Genomic DNA, 18,488 nt, shown 5'->3' with positions numbered 1-18,488 from the left:
ACCTTTCAGCATAGTCCCATGAGCTCCACACACACCAAATAAAGAACAGAAAGAAGGAAAATACTAAAAAAGATTTCCAAATGATATACAAGGAAGCAAGTGGGGCTTTGCTCCCCTTCCAAAGGCATCTGTGTGTGTGAAGAGCAAATCTGCAGCTCTGCCAAGGGTGCAGGGCTGTCACTGTTCAGCCTGGAAGGGAATGAGTCACCCCAAGGCTCTGGAATTCCAACACTACAGCCCATGGGAAGCTGACAGTACCTCTGCCCCCAACAGGTCTCAGAATGTGATGGGCAGGTAGCAATGAGAGAACAAAATACCTCAAAATTGATATCGAGAGGTGAAAACCCTTCAAAAATCAACCCACACGAAGGGGTGATGAATGCAGTCATCCTGGGGGCCTTTCAGATGTTGCCATAAATGAGCAAGGGAAGAACTGATGGACATGAGTGCAAGACTCCTAATTCTGCATCTCAAACACAGCTTGTAGGAGCTGGTCTGACTGAACCATCCAAACACAGATCCCATGGAAAGCCTCCCAGGGGGCTGTGATGTCAGGAGGACAGGGATTGTACACAGCAACACGCTGGGAATTGTTAAGAAAAGACCTCACTGCTTTTCTGTAAGAGGTGATTGCCAAGAGAAGAGGTGGGGAAGGACAGTCACCCACTGGGTTTGCAAACTGGGACCCAGGGGAGAGGAGCTGGGAGGCCCTGGAGGACTCAAGGACCAGAAGACATGGACAGAAAGGATCCCCAGCCCTGGACATGCAGCCCTGGAATGTTTAATTGAAGCTTTGAACCTCAGGACCTGGGACAGTCACAGAATCATGGAATATCCTGAGCTGGAAGGCACCCCCAAGGATCATCTAGTCCAACTCCTGGCCCTGCACAGACACCCCAACAATCCTCCCCTGTGTCCCAGAGGATCATCCAAACCCTCCTGGAGCTCTGGCAGCCTTGGGGCTGTGCCCACTGCCCTGGGGAGCCTGGGCAGTGCCCAACCAGCCTCTGGGGGAAGAACCTTTTCCTGAGATGCAACCTGACCCTCCCTGACACAGCTTCAATCCAGTCAAACACCCTGAACACATGTACATATGATGATCATATCTATGACAATCTCCCAACCTTTTTGCTTTGGAAAAGGCAACACCAGGAGTCGCCCCCGAAAGGGCCAAATTTCAGCCTGTGCAGGAGCTACAGACTCTTCCACTGCACTAATCTGATCTTTGCAGCATAAAACCAGGGAACAAACCCCATGGCTTGCTCTCACCCCTCAGTAAACACTGAACAAGGAACACAGGGATAAGAAAGTCAGTTGCTGTATTCCTGGGAGCAGACCCAGGGCACGGCTCAGTGGAAACCAGGGCTGCCAGATGTACCCACAATACCTTAATAAATAACAATGATTGAGCAGGGACTAAGAAACAGCCACCATTCCTGGTCCCATGTGATCCTGGGCAGCCTTTCTTGAGGCACTCACACAAACAATGCTCTGGGAGTGGGGATTTTTCAGGAGTGAATAATCAGGGCTGTGACACCACCAAATTTAGCATCTATTTGAAGTTCAAACAAATGCTAATCCAGCTTGTTATTATAAATCTGCAGCTTGACAACAGAAAAACACACCCAGGGAAGATTCTGCAAGAAGTCTCCAAGCAGAACTTACCATAGGCATTGGGGAACTCTCCAGGACCTGGGCCTGGATAAAAGGGTCCCGGTCCCGGCGGCTGCACAGGGTATTGCTGGGGGGGCCCGACGTATGGGGGGCCACTGTGACGATACTGGGGGGACAAAAACCACCATCAGTTCACACAGGAGCACACAGAACCTGTAATGGAGCCCCCCAACCACCAGGGATCTGATTGTCAAACCAGGTAATTACAGAGAAAGGCAATCATTAAGGCTGGAAAAGCCCTCCACGATCATCGAGTCCAACCATTCCCTCCTCACCATATTCACCCCTTAAACATGTCCCCAAGTGCCACATCCACACAGCTTTTGAACACTTCCAGGGTTGGTGACTCCACCACTGCCCTGGGCAGCCCATTCCAATGCCTGACCACCCTTTCCATGAAGGAATTTTCCCCAATATCCAATGTAAACCTCCCCAAATGTTACTATCAGAAAAGTAATCAGGGCTAAGGCAAAGACAAGGCAGGGAGGACTCAAGAGCTGAGGTAGAACAGAGTCACCTCCCTGATTTCACTAACACTGTTTAATGAGGCCCAAGGTTTTAGAGTGACTGTAGATCTATTAAGCCAAATTAGATACATTTAAAGCACAAATATTTTCCAAGAGCTTGGTTTCCCATTGTTTTTAACTCCTACAGTTTCCATGCACAGAACAAATACTTCATCCAGAGAAAGGACAGAGGTTGAACCACAGAATCACAGAATCATGGAACCACTAAGGTTGGAAAAGGCCTCTAAACCACCAAGTCCAACGTTCCCTTGGTACTGCCAGGGCCACCACTAAACCATGTCCTCAAGTGCCACATCCACATGTTTCCTGAACACCTCCAGGGACAGTGACTCCACCACTGCCCAGGACAGCCTGTTCCAGTGCCTGCCCACCCTTTCCATGAAGGAATTTTTCCTAATATCTAATCTAGACCCCCCCCCCCTTGGCACATGAGGCCAAATACAGAACTACCAGTTTGGTTCCACAGACTCCTGGCATGTCCTCAGACAGCCCAGATGGAGCAGAGGTGGCTCTGCAGCTCCTCAGGTGCCTGGCTGATGGATTTACCTGTGGGATACAGTACTGGGGGCCCTGAGGCATCGGGTAGGGCATTGGCAGGTGGTTCACCATCATGATGTGCTGGTTGGTTTGGTACACGGCAGTCGGGGTCTGTGCTCCGGGACGGATGGAGGGGCTGCTGTTCTGGATGGTGGCTCTTGGAGGCTGGATCTGAGGCCTCTGAAAAAACTAGGATAGGGAAGGGAGAGAGGAGAGAAAACAAAGAACCGGTCAGACTTTCTGGGAAAGGATTAGAAATACAATATTATAATTATAAGACTAGTTTCCAAGGGTTGCCATGCCTTCAGAAAGCTGCAGGACAGTCTGGGTTTATCTGTGAACAGCAGGGTTTTCTATTTTACAAGGTAAAAAAAGGCAAGAAATGTTACAAACTAATAATTATTACTTTGTAGCTATCAAATTTTACAGCTCAACTTTCAGAGCGAATGTTGGAAAAAGGAGTTTGTCTCCTTTGTTTTTAAAAGGTGGGTTGGCTGCTAAAAAACCCACCTTTGTAAATACTCCAGGGAAATAAAAGATCAAGGTAACTATTCCAATGTACCTCCAGAAGAGCTGAAAGGCTGGAATTTCACAATGGACAGAGGCACCTCGTGCCTTTCCTTTACACTCATTGACCCGGGCGACTCGTCCTGCCCTGTTTTCCAAAGGGTGGCAACTCGTCCCAGGGTGGCACCAAACTCTTCTACCCCGTTGGGATGAAGTGATGCCCCAGGTGGATGGACCAGGTCCAGGGAACCAAGCAAGCCCCTGGCACACGCTCCGGCCTCGGCCCTGGCGCGGGAGAGGCACCGGAACGCCGGGACGGAGCATTGGCGGGGCTGGAACACCTGGCTCTGGAGAGGCTTTGGAATCTCAGCAGTCAGGAGGTAAGAAATGCATTCACTGACGGAGGAATGGTACAGGTGAGACACTTATGCCATGCAGAACCAGGAGTTGGAGTTACCTGTATAGGTCTGAATCCTCCCTTCAATAACGAAGCAAGAAAGCAGCAGGAAACAGAAAGAAAGCCAATGGAACAGCTTACAGATCAACAGGAAGGAACAGGATCAACATGCACCCTAATGCACACAATTCCAGTCACCTCCTGCCCTGCTCTCACCCCTTGCACCAACTGCCAGGAAAAGTGGTACTGAGGACTCTCAGGATCCCACAAGGTCAGAAACTTTTACACCTCCATACAAAACTTGTCCGGAAAAGTTTAAAAAACAAAAGGAAAAAACCAAGCAAACCATGACTGACTGCAGGAGATGTGACACTACAGAAAGACTTTGTGTTAGCTCTGTTCCTAAAACATCAAATATTTCTCCTGTCTGGTCTCTTCCAGTGATACAGAGGGAGCAGATAAAGCAGAAATCCTGGCTCCAAGCATGGATTTCTCTCCATTTCTGCACCAAGACTGGGAGGGTAAGAAATGCCACATATTTTAACTGCTTAGAAAAAAAATAATGATAATAATTAGGCCAGTACATGCCACACCAAACCCTGCTGGCTGCTGTGCAGTGATGGGAACAGTCTGGGAGCAACTGTGTGAGGAGGGGTGAGAAGAGAAGAGAGGGGTGACCACTGAGGAATGAGGGAATGAGCTGGGATTATCCACTTTGGGTTTGGGAAGGATGAGGGAGGATGGAAGGAAGCTGTGATGCCTCTATCTTTGCCATGACAATGAGCTTAAAGTGGTCATTCTGGTGCTGCTGAAGACTTTATAACAGTTGAGCTGTTCCCCACAGCAAATGATTTCTCCAGGAAAGCCATGGATGACTCCATCTCAGAAATCCAGACACTGTTAAGAGGAGCTCAATGATTTTATGTCCAGCCCTGTTAATCTGGATGGAGAACTGTCCCCAGCACACTGTGACCTGAACCAGGAGAAGGCAACTGTTTGGGGAGAAAAGTTTGGAATGAAGGTGCAGAAAGAAAACCAGAAGAGCATCACCCTGCCACGGTCCTGCTCCAGCCACGCTGGGGCTGTGAGATGGGGGAAACTACCCAAGTGTCACAGGAACCAGGGGCAGGTGCTGAATTTATGGTGAGAATCACCAGAGTCTGCAATTTTTTAATATCCAAACCCACAAAAAATGTGCAAAAGTCTTTCTCATTCCACTGCAAATCGCTGACTGATGATTATTTACAACCTGTTGGCAGCAGAAGTCTCACCAAGGTGGTGGGAAATTCCACAGCCCCCACAGGGTCGTGTTTCTGCAGAGTGAAAATGGGCTGGAGGCTGAAGCAAGACATGGCAACAGCAGCTCCATCCACAGGGCAGCACAAGAAAAGCCATGGGGAGACTCCAGCAGTGCCAGCCAGACATGAGCCTAAACCTGCTCCTCGAGTTCCTGCCGTGCCTACGGAACCTGCTCCCACCTGAGGGAAACCTGAGGGAGAACTCCCAGCACCAGGAACGCCCTGGGGATGGAAAGCTGATCATTTCCATCCCTGGCAACTGGTCCCTAAAGGCTCACAAGGGGAGTCCTGCTGGGGGGACACACTGGAAGCTTCATCTCACGGGACACGAGCTGGGGCTGTTCCCCACTGGAGCAGAAGGGATGGGACTTGTGCTCTGAAATGGGGGTGTGAGGCACAGCCCTGCTCTCCCACGAGCACTGAACACCCCCAGGGCAGTGCTGGGCTGTTCCACAGCAGTAGGAGGATCTCTGACAAGGAAACTGTGTTAAAAACCCTCTCAGGAGCCCCCTACACAGCCCACACCAGCACAGAGCCGGCTCGGCTCCAGAGATGGAGAAAAAAGGAGAATTCCATCCCTGGCAGACAAGCAAGAGGAACAGCAGATCTGTTATTCCAAACAAGACCATCAGAAGCTTTTGGAAGCACCAAAGCTGAGACCTGTCTGACAAAGTTTAATGACTTGCAGCTACTCCACTTGCAGTATAAAACCAGGATTCTCAAGGAAGTTGGGTACTGGAGCACTGAGCATCTGAGCCGTGGGGGGGTTTGACTGTTCTAAACCACTATCACCTGGCTGGCAAACTGGTTTATGCTCCATCCTTGTCCCTGTCCCTCCAGAGCTCAGCCAGCAATATTCATGCTTAGAAATGTTTTGCTATTCTGACTTGATCTGCCAAAAAATCCATCTTGCACAGTCAAAGTGCCCTGCACAGACACCTCCAGGTAACGCTAACGATCCGCAGAGGAGAACACCAGGACATGAAAATCTGACAGATCTGGACTCTATTTCTTCTAGGAAGTGCAGGATTTGGAGTGGAGCACACACAGGACCCCCTCAGGACCAGGGTGAACCACAGCAAGGCTTCTAAGAGAAACTCTGTGTTACACCAGCCCTTCCTTGACTCCTGCCTTCAAAGATAAAGCCCTGCTACGTCTAATGATGGTCAAATTGTGGTTGTTCAGCAACCAGTGCAGACCTGGGTTGTGTCCTCGAGTCATGTCCCATCCCTTACCTGTCCAAGTCAGAGAGGGAGGGAGTTCTTGGATCACCTTGGAGTCATTACTACTGGGCAATGTTGTCTTTAACTTCCCCCAGGGTTGCTGCCCTGATCCCTCACAGAGGAGCAGAAGCAAACCCCTCTGACATTCCCTTCAGTGGCTCCTCCAGCCTGCTCGTTTAATGAGCTCTCATCAGCCCAGCACATCCTTCACCTCCCTGCTCAAGGAAGCTCTGACAAATCCAAAAGCAGAACTGCACACAGGCTCCAGACAGGGTTTCTGCAGTGCTTCCCAAAACTCCTTAACTGGAAATAACTTCAGTGGTGTATCTGGAGGCTGCACTGCTGACGTGGTTTCAGCCAATGAGCTCTCACCTTATGGAATAACCCTTCTCCTTGGCACTACATGCCAGGCTGGATGTCACCTGTTCCATGCACAGCATCCTTGTGCTGACCAGGTTTTCCACCTTTGTACTGCTGCAGACATACATCTGCTGTTTGTGCCACAGGAATTAACATTAATTTTAAGGAAATCCCCTTCTAACCTCCTGCCCACCCCTGCACAATTCCCTGCCATTCCCTTCAGTCACTGCTTAAATACACACGCCCCAATATCTGTTTATTAATCATCACCTTCTTCATTTTCTTCCCACGTGTTCAGAGGCTGCTGAAGGCACCCAGATGAGAGGTTGTCAAGTAGAAAAATCAATGATCAAACAGAGCCCAGTCCCTGGGATCACCCACCACTGCCTTTTTAATGATTTGCCATTCACTCTGTATTTCCAGTGCCTGTGAGTGCTCCCTCCAGACCCCAAAAACTGCACTGAGCTAGAAACTTGGGGTAAGAGCGCTGAAAACAAACCTATGCCAAGCTCAGCCCAGGGAATTTTTTTTCCAGCTATTTTTTTTCCTAGTTTGGACCAAGGCTGGATGTTGTGATGGGTCCACGGAGCCCCGCGGAAGGTCACGGAGAAAGGAAGAGAAAGGAGAGTTCAACAAGTTGTCATCAAGCTCTGCACTTCAGTTAAGCTTCTCATACCCCTGTTACTCAATTTTAGTCTTTCTGGTGCCACCAGGAGGGCTGGTGGGATAACCTGAGCCTGGCTGGGAGGGGGAGGAGGAGGTGCCTGCACAGGCAGTGCAGCAGGAACCATCTGCCTGTGGATGGATGTTGGATTTGACCTTCCAAACTTCAGCACAGGCCCTGGGCTCAGCTGAGGAGCTGCAGCCTGGAGACATCAAGATCACACAATCATGGAATTGTTTGGGTTGGAAAAGCCCTCCAAGACCATCAAGTCCAACCATTCCCCCAGCACTGCCATGTTCATGACTGAACATGTGCCCAAGTGCCACATCCACGTGGCTTTTAAATCCCTCCAGGGGTGGTGACTCCACCACTGCCTTGGACAGCCTGTTCCAATGCCTGACCATCCTTTCCAGAAAGAAATTTTCCATAACATCCAATCTGAACCTCCCCTGGCCCATCTTGAGGCCGTTTCCTCTTGTCCCATCACTTGTTACCTGTGCCAGCAGCAGGAGCTGCAGCACAAATCCCCAGGTCCACATTCCCCAGTGGCCACCAGCACCTCAGTGCAGCCCTCTGGGCACAAGGCAAGCCTTGTCTGCCCCCCTCAGACTCTCCCAGCTTTATTATTTATTAAATTATGAATCTGAGAGGAAAAGCCCTTTTTGTGGGATTTACAACTGGCAGCTCCTCCACGTGCTGGATGCAGACAGGGAAGGGATTGTGGCAGCCACTTCCCATCACCCTCTGACTCAAAATACTCCAAGAAGCTACAAAATGGCCAGTGGAGTCAGTTCAGGGAGTGAATTCCCAACCTCTCCAAATCCCAGAGCTTTTTCACCCAGCCCAGCCCATTCTCTGTTGTACAAGTTCCACCCAAAGGAACTCAAGTAACCCTGAGCTAAAACTGGAGCCAACTCCACCAGCAACCCCAAGTGAAATGAGTCTGCCATGAGCAGCACACTCAGCTCAAATACAGTTAAAAGTCAAAAAGCAAATGATGACATTTGAGTTTATACTTCTGATTTCTGTTTTTAATTACCTTGGCACCCAGTTTTAAAGTCACCCAGACGCTCCCCAAGTCGTTTCTTAAATGTAAGGTTTTATAAGCAGAGTCAAATGTAACAAAAACCTGCATTTTGGAGCTCAGATTAGAAGAAAAGTGCTATTTTCAACTTCCTGAGGATCAGAAGCAACAAAGTGCCTCCAGAGCCTCAGTTAGGAATTAAAACCAGGAAAGCTCCGTGCACGAAGTGGGAAACAGAGCAGCAACCTCAGGCAGGGAGGAGCTGAGGCCATTTCAGGAAGAACACAAGCTGACAGTGTATTAGAAATACTGCCCAAAACACTTTGCAGGGTCTGGTTTTTTTCTCCTATAAAGTGAAGTTTTCCAGCAGATTCTCAGTGCGTAATCTGGGAATCAAGGATTACTGATACACGTTTAACTTTTAATCACAACTCCTGCTGCTATTTCATTTCACTTCATCCACTTTTACTGTAACACCCTAAATCTCTAATATTTTCTGTTGTACAGAATGTGATCATGCTTTCTCCAGCATTAACTGGCTCCACCAACTATAACTATCCAACACAGGACAGGAATTCCCATCTGGAAAAAAACCTGCCTGTAAAGCTGCCATTCAACTTCAGGTGCTTAAATCATGCTAATTTGAGTACTTTAAGAGCTAATAATTTCAGGCAATAACACTAAAGAACAATCCATTATTTGCCTGAAAGAGACCCAGAATCAATAGGAGGCACATGTTAATAAAATCCCACTGGGGTGGACATGGGGAATTGCAACAATGGTGCTGCCTCTGCCTTCAAAGGGCATTTTGAGTTGTTGCAACAAATATTAACCCTGCTACAGCCAATTTACTTACTGAGCACATTTTAGGTTACAAATCTCAGTCTGGACCCCTCTGCTTATGTTACACAGTTTAAACGTGGCTAAATATTGGTCTTGAGCATCCTCTGAGTGTTGGGTTTGGGATGAAGCCATGACCCTCCAGCACTGGTGGTGACCAAAATCTCTCTGTCCACTCCCAATGGGGGGGAGAGTTTTGGATTAAAAGAAATAAACATCTAGAGCTTGGGTTTCTCTGTGCCTATCCTGATCCAGCACATGACAGATGTAACTGGGAATAAAGCCTGGAATGTGTTTCCAGTGGTGACAGCTTCTCAGAGATAATTATAAGCAGATTCAAATGTAACAGAGTCAAAAATCTGTGATAAAATTGGGAAAACACTCGGAAATTACAAGTTTTAACCTGCAGGCAGAGTCAGAACGGGGTTCAAAGGTAAGTTTTAGATCAAATTCTGACAGACTGGTGGCAGAGTCCCACCAGTAAAGCCACTGGGCTGCTGAAGTATTTTGTCCAAGGCTGTGCTGCCTCCAGACTCCTGGGTCAAAACCTGCTCTCAGTGAGCTCAGGACATTTTAGGGGAATATTAACTGGCTCACACTGAATATATCCAGTGCCTTAGTAATGACCTATGAAAGAACTGAGGAGTTTCAGAGCAGTGAAGGATTTTCAGTAAACACAGACCTGAAGCTAAGATCAAGAACAGAAGTATCTAAACAAGACCCTAATCCTGGCATTCCCCTCGTGTCCCAGCTGTCCTGCAAACATTCCTCCAGCACTCCTGGCCAAGCCATCCCAGCCACGCACAGAAATCACTCCTTTCTCTCTCCCATGAGCTTTGCCTGTGAGCAAACAAGTGCAAATGTCCCGTTTTACTCTTTCAGCCCTTTTTTGGCCTGCTCTGGATGGCTCCCACGGCCCCCACGCTGCTCCCTGAGGTGGAAGGAACAAGGATGAGGATGTTTTTCGGGTGTCTGTGCCCACCTAACACTTACCTGCTTGCCTGAGACACAACTATCCCCACAGAGCTCATCCCTACATTTAACTGCTCAGTAACAGGAGCAAAGTAAGAACAAAATGACCCTCCTGGAACAAACCTTCCTTGGCTCGAGCCCCTGCCCTGACACCACTGGAGTTAACAGGATTTTTTTTCCTGTTAACTCAGTGGAAACAACCTGCTCCTTCCAAGCCAAGAATGTCATGGAAACAACCCAATCTGGGAGAGCTTTCCTGCTCTTGTCACGCTTCTGTTCCTCTTTCCCACCCAACAGTACCACCTCTGTCCCCTCCAAAGCTACAAGAAGCAGCAACATCACTTCCCAGGGGAAAGAGTTTTGGCAAAGATGAACGGGGGAGCTCATAGAAAAGATAATTTTAGACACCCTGACTAGGACAGAGGGACCTGTGTGTCTGTCCTGACACCAGAGAGGTCCACAGGGTAATTCTGCCACCCCTGAGCTTCAGGTGCCAGAGCTATTCCCAATCCTTACTCTTATTAATGGAGTGGTTCTTTACAAAGTCCAAGTCATGCAACAGGAATACTAAAAGATTCCTACATGTCTGGCTTTCATGGGCCAAGTAATAATGACATTAAGCAGTGCAATGGTAACAGATAACCAGGTGTATCACACAGCAAACGTGGCAACTGGGAAGTGGTTTGCTCTGCTCCCAGTTGGAAAAGCAGGATTTTCTCAGTTGACATCTTCAGGCAACTTAATCCACTGATCAGTTTGGGAAATATCCAGAAAAAGTTTCTAGTGATGTGAGAAGGTGAAAAAATAATCTCCCCAATAGCTGGCAAGGATCCCTACAGGTTCTCCTTCCCTGTAGAAGGGGGTGGTTCATGGGAGCAGTGACCCCACTTGTGAGTTGTGTTACTCAGCGTTGCAGGCAGCTCGTTAGAGGGTTATGCAGGTGCTAGTAGCTACTAAGGGGTGGTTTCCTCCACTCTGAGTTAGTAGGTGAGTCACCTCCACCCCCAAACCCCCCAGGCAATTAGTGCAGGGTGATAACGAAGGGGCAGGTACTGTACCTGGTGATGGGCAGGTCGAGGCCCCGCTGCAAACTGAGGAAAGGCGGGAGAAACAAACACAAAAGGAAAGGCACAAAGAGTCAGAAACACCACAACGAACCAAAATGTCACAGTCTATGCAAAATAAACCCACAGAAAATAAAATAACAACGACACACTCAAAAGCTTTGCTGCAGGACAGCGACAGACAGGGAGGGACCGAGGTGTCAGATGGACATGGGCACTGCTGGGAGCTGGGGGGAGCAGCTCCCGGGATCCTACAGCCACTCTAGTGCAGGGATGCAGGCATTCCTTACCCTGCCTGAGGAAAGAACACGAAACCAAAAGAAAAACAACTTAAAACAAGCAGCAGTGGAGGTTTGGAAACTGCTTAGAGGGGAGGGAAATGGTTAAAGCAGCTGGACTCAGCCCCGGGTATTTGTGGGATTGAGGATGGACACTCATGGCTGGAGAGCAGGGAAGAGCCAGGCACAGGTAGTGACCTGCCAGCCAGGGGCTGTGGGACATCCCTGCAGGGCAAAGAGTAGTGATTCCTTGCACATTCACCCCCTTTTCCTTCATTTCCAGCTTGTTTTTCTCCATCAGGATCACAACAACCCCCTCCTTAACGAGTGGGATTTGCCACCCCCTCTGAAAGACAAGGACCAGGTTATCCCATGGTGTCCCCACTGAAGGACATCAGCAGTGGAGCCTGGATGGAGAACAGGAGGTCCTGGTTCCCAGCCCTGAGCTCAGGCTACTGAGTCACTTCCCACTCACTTGGGTTAAACACGGAGGAAAATAATCCCAGTTGAACATGCTCAGTCAACATTCAAAGCATTTCCCAATAAGGAACTGATTGTTAAAATAGAAATAAAAATGAATGCAAGAAATGGAAAATATAAATAAAGATGACAAGGTGTCTTCTTTCAGAGCTGAGTTAGGTGTTGAAACCTTTAATTCTCAGTGCAATGAGCATGATAAGAGCAGGAAAACCTATTGATAAGAGCTCCAATAATTACTGGAACAATCAAAACTAGTGATCCAGAGTGGACTTTCCCCACCACGTGCCTCTACTGTGATGGCTCAGTGACTTAAGACACATGGTACAGCCCATCTCTGCTCACTCAGGGACTCACTGTGGTTTCACTTCTGCCTGGGAACAGTGATCAAAACTGGCTACTAATTATTTGTTTTCTTAATAAGAGGGTTTTTCTGTAAGGAAAAGTGGGCCAGGGTTCACACACAGCCCTTCCATCTATTTTAATGCCATCGAACATGAAGCAAAGTATAAATATCCACTGGCCCAGCTGATTTTTTTCCTTTATAAACACTTTAATTGCCTAGATCTAAGATTTCCAAGAACTGCTATACTGGTGTTTATATATTCCTTCTGCCTTCACCTCACGGTGACTCCTGGATGGAGAGTCATAAAACCCTTCAGAAAGGAGCGAATTCGCACACACGTTTCTGGCATGAGGGTTTATAAAGAATGACCTGCACTGGTTCACCAAATAGTTTTTTCACCCTGGAAAATTTTCCCTAAGCTTTAGATTAAAGAATAAAAAAGCAAAGCCTGGTCACCTCGTAAGACTAAAAAGCTAAATTTTAATTTTAATAAAAGAGAAGGACTCAGAGCCTCCCCGAATCCTCCTGAGGCTCCAGGTGGGAAGAGGACAGTGGCTCTGTGGATGAGGAGAAACAGGCACCTGGATGAGTCTCAGGAGGTAAAAGCACTTCAAGCCCCTATTTCCCTGAAGAACTCCCCCAGACCAGCTCAAATGTCTTGGGACAAGGGACTCAAGGACCCCTGGGAGGGGTGAGCCTTTCCATGGGGTGACACACTCTGTGCTACACACCAGTGAAAAAAAACTACCCAAAAAGAGAATGATGGGGTGCAAAAACCTTGTGCTGCTTCGCTTCAGGGCCAAAGCACCTCTCCCATCCCTGTTCCACAGAGAAGATTTGTTCTCACTGTGCTTAAGGCAGGAGCTGGAAGTTTATATATGAAGAAGCTGGAATATACTCTGTGGTGGAAAGTAATGTGTTATAAGAAAAAAATAAAGAAATTAAATAAAAGCTCCAAGTTAGTGAAAAATGCCTCATCTATTTTGCACTGGTCACCACTGGCTCTTGATTTTTTATTTAAATAATTCAGGTTGACAGGAATTATTCCTATTAGTAGCTGTAAGCAACAGAACAAACTGTAGTCACTGCTGGCTCCGATTAAAATTCACACTTGGGGTCATTTTTTCTCTGTTTGATGAAGACAGTAGACAGGAGAACTTTACAAATCCTGGGTCCAACCTTCCTGTGCCCTCATTCCCTACAGTCCTCTGTGGGCACAGGGAATGTTCTCTCCCTGGGGGTGCCGGCCCACACCTCACACCCCTCCTGGATCGCTCAAACACCCTCTCCAGCACGTCTTTTTTTGGGCAGAACTCCTAGAACTGGACAGTTTGTGTTTACATCCCCTGGTGCTCAGGGCTGGAATGGCCAGGAGAGCAGGGATAACTTTCAGCAGTGCTGAAGGACCTGGATTTCGTTTTCCTTCCCCAGCTGGAGCTGCACTTTGCCATTCCCGCTACTGGGAGCGATGCGAGTGGGGAGCAACCATGAAGCCAGTTGGATTGCAAAGGCTGCTGTCCTGGGAGGAGCAGCAAAGCCTGAGCTCTGCAATTCCAACAGCCCTCAGATGCAGGACGGGATGGAGGAAGCTCCAGTCCCTCCAGGAAGTGGGGCTGGGATCAATCCTGGCCCACACGGGGCTGTGCTGTGGGAGCCCAGGGATGGCAAAACCACCCTCCTCGTCCCCTCCTCACCCTGCCCTCACCACCAAAAAGGATGGTTAAAAAAGAAATAAAAATATAATAATAATTAAATTAAAAAAAAATAAATAAATTAAGCCTAGAACAAAATGCAGGAGTAGCTCAGGCCTGGGCCAGTCTTGCATTTGCTTTGGGGTGGGAGGTGGAATGAGATGTGATGGGTGGGAGCAGCTTTTAGTCATGAGGTGGAGATGGTCACAGCAGAGCAGATGGCAAAACCTGCACACAGGAGAGCTCAAAAAAATAGAAAAAAATGCCTGATGGCTGCAGACAAAAATCCTTCCTCGAGATCTGCTCAGGAACGGGGCCAAACCCCTACAATTTGGTGTTTTCTGGCCGAATTTCCTCCAGGTGCTCTCTGTGGAGTTACAAACCCCAAGGGGCCCTGCTCTCTGTCCTACCTCAGGTCAGACCCCCCAGCTGTAACTCAGTTTGGGCCCTTGTGTCACCTTGGGACCTTTGTCACCACCTCACCTGGCAGAGGCTGCCACGGCAGCTCGTGCTCTCAGCAAAGAAGCAAAATCAGTGCATTTCTGTAGCCAACAAAAAGATGTGGTAAAAAATAAAAATAAAGAAAGAAAGGAAGAAATAAAAACGGTGCCATGGGCACAATTGCCTGCAAGAAGGAGTACAGTTTGTTATATTGCTTACAATGCAGTATTTTATCCAGCCTCTTCCAGCCAGGGACCTGTAAACCGGACTCTGTTCCAAAACCTTCCTCCTCTTCCAGTTGTCTGTGCAATGTATTGGCACTGTTCTGCTGGGCTGTCAAAAAAACTGGTTTAGAGATGCAGCTCTTCAGTCAGGTTTTTGCTCCAGTTCTAACCACACCAATTTAGCTGTGCTTTGCAACAATTAAAGAAAAAAGGTGATTATACTTACTGAGGAAAGAGGTTTTACCAGCTGTGTCCTGCATTACTGATCAGAATGGGGCACTAAGGACAAATTCCCAGCTGTCCACACCACAGAACTCTAAAATTGGTGTTAATTGGCTCATTTATCAGCACAGAGGTTCGTGGGCCTCAGAACAAACCCTCCTGGACTGACTGTCCTGGTGGGGAACCTCCAGGAGCGGGGCCAGCACATTGGTGTGGCTGCACACCAGGGGTTCTTGCCCCGTGTACAACTATTTATACCTGTTTTGTGGACAAACTACTCTGTCTTGGAGGCTTTCACTTTGCTTCAGCAGCATTTGCCTTACTCTAGGAAGAGAAGAATGCTGGGGAGGGAACAGGGGGCAGTGACCCGAAGGTGTCACGACACAGGACACGGGATTGTGCTCCCTCCACTGCCGGAGGCTCGGGACGTGGTGATGGGAAGCCACCACGCCTCCAGAAGCTGGGCTAAGCCTCTGCTGCCCTAGGAGGGTCTCCTAACATTATGTGGAGCTGTACTATGAGCAGAGATTTCCCAAAAAGAGCCTGGCTTGGGGAACCAAAGTCCTACAACAGCAGAGCGGTATCACAATAAACACACACCTCAAAAAAATAGACTGTGGAGGACAATCAGACCTAAAGGTGGATGAAAAAGGGGCTCAGCACAAAAAGATCTGAGTACACAGAAGCTCTAGGTCACATGTGAGAACCTCCAGGGTTAGACCTGATCAGTAGCACTGATTTGGGAGCAATGCCCAGAGCCACTGGACACTGAGTGCTGCTGCAGAGAACCGCTGGTGTTTGATCTCTGGTCTATCCCTGCACAAAACACTTCCCTAAAGAAAAAATAAAAAGAAAAAAAAAAGAAGAAAAGAGAAAGATTCTGAGAATGAACCTGAACTCTACAAGGAAGTGAACCTGAAAGCAACTTGGCTAAAAATAAATTATGTTATTTGAAGTAGATGAGAATCCCTCCATTGCTTCTTTAGCCACTTTAGAAGGAAAATTACTCTACCAGGACAGTGTCTGAAAAACTCAGGCAAGGTTTGCCATTCGGAATGTGCTTCCAGGTCAGTAAAATGGGCTTTTCAGAGAACCAGCCATGTGCTACAGACACACACAGACAGAGAAACACACCAATGAGGAAGAAAGAACAGGAGGAAACGCTGCTGTGGGCTCCTTACCGGCGAGCGGGTCTGAGGCTGGGTGTTCATTGTTTGAGGGGCTTGAGGGTACACCAACGTGGTTGGAGCTGCATTCTGTCCTGAGGGGTAAGGAGCCTGCCAGGGAACAAGAAAAATCAATATAAAATGAGTGTATTCAATGATTCATCCCCAAAGATAAGAATGGGACATGTTATCACACGGAGTGATTGACGTGGAGATAAAGACGACAAGATCGAAATGGAAAAACCTTCAACAAGGATCCAACTAAGTTTTCAATGCTATCTCTCACAGTAGTAGCTTACTACTGTTAAGGAAGTACCAGTTCCTCAGTCATTATTATGTCAGTCAGAGTCTACTACTATTTATTAAGTGAGCTCCCCAAGTGCTGCAGCAAAAAACAAGCAAAGAGAAACATCAACCCAACACTAAACCCTGCGTGTCCAAACCCCAGCCACACACAGAGGATTGCCAAAATCCTCCTCTGAGCTGGCTGTCAAGGAAAGCATGAACTGCAGAGAGGGCCAATAAATCCTCCAAAATCAGGCAAAAGCGAGAAACAACTTCGAGTGGGTTCACCAGAAGCCTTTAAAGCATCTCCAGTGCAGTGAAGGGCCCGAAATCATCCCAGATGGAAGGCAGGCCATGGCTACAGGCACACCATGGGCTCTGCAAATTTTTCCTAGTTCCACCCATTTCCATGGGCTATAACAATTTGTGCCACCAGATGCTCTCCCCAGTGTTGTTTGCCCAGAGTAACAATAAACTGGGGCTGTGGAGTTCTGCTGATGACGCATTTTAATGAGACATTTAGAAATAACTTTTCAGAGCGCCTTTTTCCTCTTTCTTTTTGAACAAAAACATTAGAACTTACTATATTATTTTTTTAAACAGTTATTATTGTAGTGGCACAACACCCAGCCAGCAGCCTGAGACAGTCTTTGCTTTCAAGAATCACAGAATCCTTAAGGTTGGAAAAGCCCTTCAAGATCTTCGAGTCCAACCCTTCCCCAGCACTGCCAAGGCCACCACTAAACCATGTCCCTAAAGGCCACATCCACACCTATTTAACAGCTCCAGGGATGGGGACTCCACCACTGCCCTGGGCAACCTGTGCCAGTGCCTGACCACTCTTTCCAGGAAGGAATCTTCCCTAATATCCAACCTGAACTCAAGGCCGTTCCCTCTCCTTCTGTCCCTTGTTCCCTGGAAGCAGAGTCTGACCCCCTCCAGCTCCCCACTCCTGTCAGGGAGTTGCAGAGCCAGAAGGTCCCCCCTGAGCCTCCTTTTCTCCAGGCTGAGCCCCCCCAGCTCCCTCAGCTCTCCTGCTGCTCCAGCCCCTTCCCAGCTCCCTTCCCTTCCCTGCACACGCTCCAGCCCCTCCGGGTCCTCCTTGTCCGGAGGGTCCCAGCGGTGCCCCCGGGGCTGGAGGTGCCCTGGCCATGCCCAGCACAGGGGACAATCTGTGTTAAGTCTTTTTTTCCTTCTTTTCCATCCCTAGACATAAAACCCCCAACTAATCCCCAACGATCAAAATGTAACACAAAGCAAATGAAAATACAGTTTAGAAACAATCTGACCAGGAATTTCTCAGCCTCGGGAAAAAAAAAGAAGGAAAAATAAAACAAAAACAAATAAACAAAAAATGTGGCAGAGGGGATGAGGGGACTGAGTGCAGTCCAAGAAGATCCCATCCTAAACACCAACTGCTGCAACACCTCCTATTCCTTCTTTGGGACTCAAACTGCTTTTTAAAGAGTGAAACTTACACACAACTCCACAGAGATGTGAGGACACTGTTACTACCACCCAAACTAACCAAGCAGGACCTTCTGTTGTTTTCTACCCGATTCCCTGATTGCTTTGTGGGTCAAAATGAAGATAAAAATGCAAGTCTCCAAGTACACCACCAGATCTGTGCTGTGAGGACACCAAACACACTGGGCAGGGTATTTACCTGGAGAATGTTGTTCTGTAGTGGTTTATGCCAACACAGCGGCACAGACTCTGGCTCAGGAGCAATCAAAAGCTTTGATCAGCCCCTGCACAGCCTCTGACAGGTGAGCAGGGCAGGTTTTCCCTGTCCCTCCTCTCCAGGAGCTCAGCTGATCGGATCCTCTCCAGCCAGCCCTTCCCTCTGTCCTTACCACTGCCAAAAACTAATTCATGCTAACAACTAATTTGAAAGAAGTCTAATGCTTTTTATTTTCGAGATGTCAGATGCAATATCAACTCTTTCCCCCTTTTATCTGCCAGGTTTGACAGTGCTGGAGCTGGAGGTGTCAATGCCTACAATGGATGTACCAGAGCTCTCAGTGGTGCAGAACAAGGCACAGGGAGCTCCAGTGTCTTTTCATCCACAGCCTGCAGAAGTTGTCCTGCATTTGTAGGATCCTGCTGCTGACTTTGTGCCTCTGGGATCTCTGCCCAATGTGAGATTAGGGCCTCTCCCCTTGGAGGATCAGTGGATTGCTGTCAGTCCACGCACCTTGCACAGGGTCCTGATGCTGCTCTTTGTGTCACAGAATCCTAAAATGGGTTGGGTTGGGAGGGGCCTTAAAG

General features: G+C 48.2%; 1 protein-coding gene across 1 annotated transcript in view; it reads right to left on the bottom strand.

The window, feature by feature from the left end:
* Nucleotides 1–18,488, bottom strand: part of EIF4G3 (eukaryotic translation initiation factor 4 gamma 3) — a 108,179-nt gene that overhangs the window by 61,006 nt on the left and 28,685 nt on the right. Inside the window, exons 4-9 of the mRNA XM_029965222.1 lie at nt 15,948–16,043; nt 14,540–14,653; nt 11,082–11,114; nt 3,703–3,723; nt 2,748–2,927; nt 1,666–1,780 (exon numbers count right to left, since the gene is read on the bottom strand). Of these exons, the coding sequence (XP_029821082.1) occupies nt 1,666–1,780; nt 2,748–2,927; nt 3,703–3,723; nt 11,082–11,114; nt 14,540–14,653; nt 15,948–15,977 (493 nt within the window). The 5' untranslated portion in view covers nt 15,978–16,043. The remainder of the gene's footprint in view (nt 1–1,665; nt 1,781–2,747; nt 2,928–3,702; nt 3,724–11,081; nt 11,115–14,539; nt 14,654–15,947; nt 16,044–18,488) is intronic.

Source organism: Manacus vitellinus, unplaced genomic scaffold (genome assembly GCF_001715985.3).
Source record: "Manacus vitellinus isolate BGI_N305 unplaced genomic scaffold, ASM171598v3 scaffold_92_pilon, whole genome shotgun sequence".
NCBI classification, from domain to species: Eukaryota; Metazoa; Chordata; class Aves; order Passeriformes; family Pipridae; genus Manacus; species Manacus vitellinus.
The sequence above is the reverse complement of the archived record's forward strand: the minus strand, read 5'-3'. Positions and strand labels throughout refer to the sequence as shown.